This window comes from Arachis ipaensis, chromosome B07 (genome assembly GCF_000816755.2).
Source record: "Arachis ipaensis cultivar K30076 chromosome B07, Araip1.1, whole genome shotgun sequence".
NCBI classification, from domain to species: domain Eukaryota; kingdom Viridiplantae; phylum Streptophyta; class Magnoliopsida; order Fabales; family Fabaceae; genus Arachis; species Arachis ipaensis.
The window spans coordinates 41,739,036-41,742,107 of record NC_029791.2 but is presented as its reverse complement, the minus strand read 5'-3'; the positions used below and the strand labels follow the sequence as shown (position 1 = coordinate 41,742,107).

The 3,072-nt window shown below is 39.8% G+C and overlaps 1 protein-coding gene across 1 annotated transcript; it reads left to right on the top strand.

Annotated features, from left to right (window-relative positions):
• LOC110265041 lies at positions 257-858 on the top strand. Its single transcript, XM_021107794.1, has 2 exons — positions 257-719; positions 799-858. The coding sequence occupies exons 1-2, from the start codon at positions 330-332 to the stop codon at positions 856-858; spliced, it is 450 nt and encodes a 149-aa protein (XP_020963453.1). The 5' UTR covers positions 257-329.

The following is a 3,072-nucleotide window of genomic DNA, read 5'->3' as shown; positions in this document are numbered from 1 at the left end:
ATCTTATCTCACTATAATAGAAGTAATTTATATATTTATTAATATTATAGATATTATAACTTAAAATCACATAGAGATAAAAAAGAGAGAATTTATAGTGTAATGTATAAAGAGATAGAGAGAGAGAGAGAAATATTTGTGATTATTATTGATGTGTCTTATATGCTTCATATTACATTGCCATTTATAAGCACAAGAAAACTTTACTTTTCAAACATAATTAAATGCAATCACCCTTGGTAAAGCAAGTCCGTTGAGGAGAAGGCCGTCCAGTCACACCGAACAGGAGAGACAGAGAGATCTGAGGCTGAGCTGGGGGTTCAACCACCATGCCCAGCCGTGCTTGCGTCGCCGGCGCCGCCTCGGTTGGAATTGTCGCCGTCAGAAAAAGGTCCAGGCCGCCGCTAATGGAGCTAGCCAGAACTGTTCCAAGGTTTTGCCGCTTATTTAAATCCTGCTCTGTTTTGGTTAGTGGCGTTATCATTGTTCTGGCCGCCGGAAAACCTTGCTGCCGTCGCCGGAAAAGAATGCTGGTAAGGGTTTCAAATTTGGTTTTCATTTCTTGTGAGATTATGGGAGTCTTATTGTCGCGGCATGTTGGTTTCAGTCACCGTCGCCGGAGTTGGGTCGCTGCAGCCGCTGAAGGCGGCTACCGGGGCTACCGCCCAACCGGTTTAGAGTCCGTTGCTGTTCGGTTCAGCCGTTCTTTCTTAGTTTCAGTAAGTATTCCGGTTTCGAGAGCTCTGCGTTAGTGTTCTGTTCTGTGTAATAAAGTAATCGTAATGTTAATGGTTTTAGGAGCTAGAATCCGGTTTGCTTGTGCCGTTTGGGGCTGTTTCTGCTTTTGAGAGAGCCTGAAACCATTGTTCAATCTTGACGAAGTTAATTTAAAGTTGGCATGCGCTATTTTAAATAGGGTTTTGGAAAGCTTCCTTGTTTAGTGAAAATCGGTTTGTTTGAAACACACCATTTATTTCCTTACCAGATTGTGTGCAAATTTTTGCCTTGGAGTTTCTTTTCTAAAAGGAGTTTAATTTTCTCTTTCATCCTTGCTACGAATGTTATACACGCTTGTTTGAATATGAACTTTGAGAATTTTTGAACAAGCCTTTGATTCCTCTCCCGAGTTTTATGAACTGCTTCTGGTTGAGTTGTGCATCTAATTATCTTTCTAAAATATTTGAAGAAATATTTTAGCCTTTAGCCAAACCCGTGTGCACCTTGTTTTTAGAACTCGACAAAATCTATTTCAATATGAACTTGCATTAAAGCAAAGCCACGATTATACTTTTTGTTACTCTCTTGAAGGATGTTGTTAATTAACCTTTCTTTTAGATTGCGAAGTGGTTTTTCTGCAAGTTTCTGTTCCTTTATGAACAATGTATTTGGAAGTACTTTTAATCTTGCTCTTGAGTTTTGTTAGCTTTGTCTTGGGTTTGATATTCCTTTTTGTAAATCTCCTACTTCTTCGACTCAACTTGAATTTGTTTCGAACTAAGGCGCTGGTTCTCTTCTTATTGATCCTATTGAATTTCCTTGATCCAAGGGTTATCTTTGAAGTTGTCAATTGAATTGTGTCTAGCAGACTTCATTGCTTGAGCATCCTTGTTTATCTGGAATTGGATACTTTGTCTCGAATCTATGAGTATTGTCCTTGACAAGCCAGTCTGGTTTGCTCTGCCGTCGTGCCGTTGAGGAGAAGGCCGTCCAGTCACACCGAACAGGAGAGACAGAGAGATCTGAGGCTGAGCTGGGGGTTCAACCACCATGCCCAGCCGTGCTTGCGTCACCGGCGCCGCCTCGGTTGGAATTGTCGCCGTCAGAAAAAGGTCCAGGCCGCCACTAATGGAGCTAGCCGGAACTGTTCCAAGGTTTTGCCGCTTATTTAAATCCTGCTCTGTTTTGGTTAGTGGCGTTATCATTGTTCTGGCCGCCGGAAAACCTTGCTGCCGTCGCCGGAAAAGAATGCCGGTAAGGGTTTCAAATTTGGTTTTCATTTCTTATGAGATTATGGGAGTCTTATTGTCGCGGCATGTTGGTTTCAGTCACCGTCGTTATGGATGTATGTCATCGGATGAAAGTATTTTTGGGAGCAGTATTGCGGTTTAAAGTTTCAAACAGGCTCATATTTTAGTATTAAATAATATAAAAGTTGTCGTAATGTCCGAACTATCAGAGTCGCGCAGCCGGAAGTGTGAGCTTTGGTAGTTAGGGTGTTAAAAAGTCTCATGGAAAATGGGCATCCACATCAGGTATTCTTATCACAACACTCCTCCTTGGATGACCATTTAGGATTATACCTCGTTAAAACCTTATTAAAGAAAACTCAATGGAAAAAAACTTTAGTGAAGGAAAAAAAGTACAATATTCTTTGTGATGGGGACTACCTCATTAAAAAACCTTGTCAAGAAAAATCCAATGGAAAAAAACCTGACCAAGGAAAAAAGAATACAGTCTCTCCCTCTTGTCGACATCATTTAATGTCTCAAAATCGGCACATTCCAATCTGATGTACGAATCTTTCAAAGGAGGATTTTGGGAGTGACTTTGTAAATAAATCTGCCAGATTATTACTTGAGCGGATCTGTTGGACATCAATTGTCCCTTGATTTTAAAGATCATGAGTGAAGAAGAATTTGAGAAAAATATGCTTTGTTCTATCACCTTTGATGTATCCGCCCTTAAGTTGAGTAATGCATGCTGTATTATCTTTAAACAGGACAGTTGGAGCTATCTTATGATCAATCAGTCCACATGATGACAGAATATATAGGATCAAACTCCTAAGCCAAAAGTACTCGCAACTTGCTTCATGTATAGCTAGTATTTCAACATGATTAGAGGATGTTGCTGTAATTGTCTATTTTGTAGACTTCTATGATATAGCTGTACCACCATATATGAATAGATATCCTGTTTGAGATCTCTCTTTATATGGATCAGACAAGTATCCTACATCTGCATAGCCAACTAGTTGTGACTTGGATCCATAGGGATAAAATAATCTCATATCAACTGTTCCATAAAGATATCGAAAGATTTGTTTAATTCCATTCCAATGTCTTTTGGTTG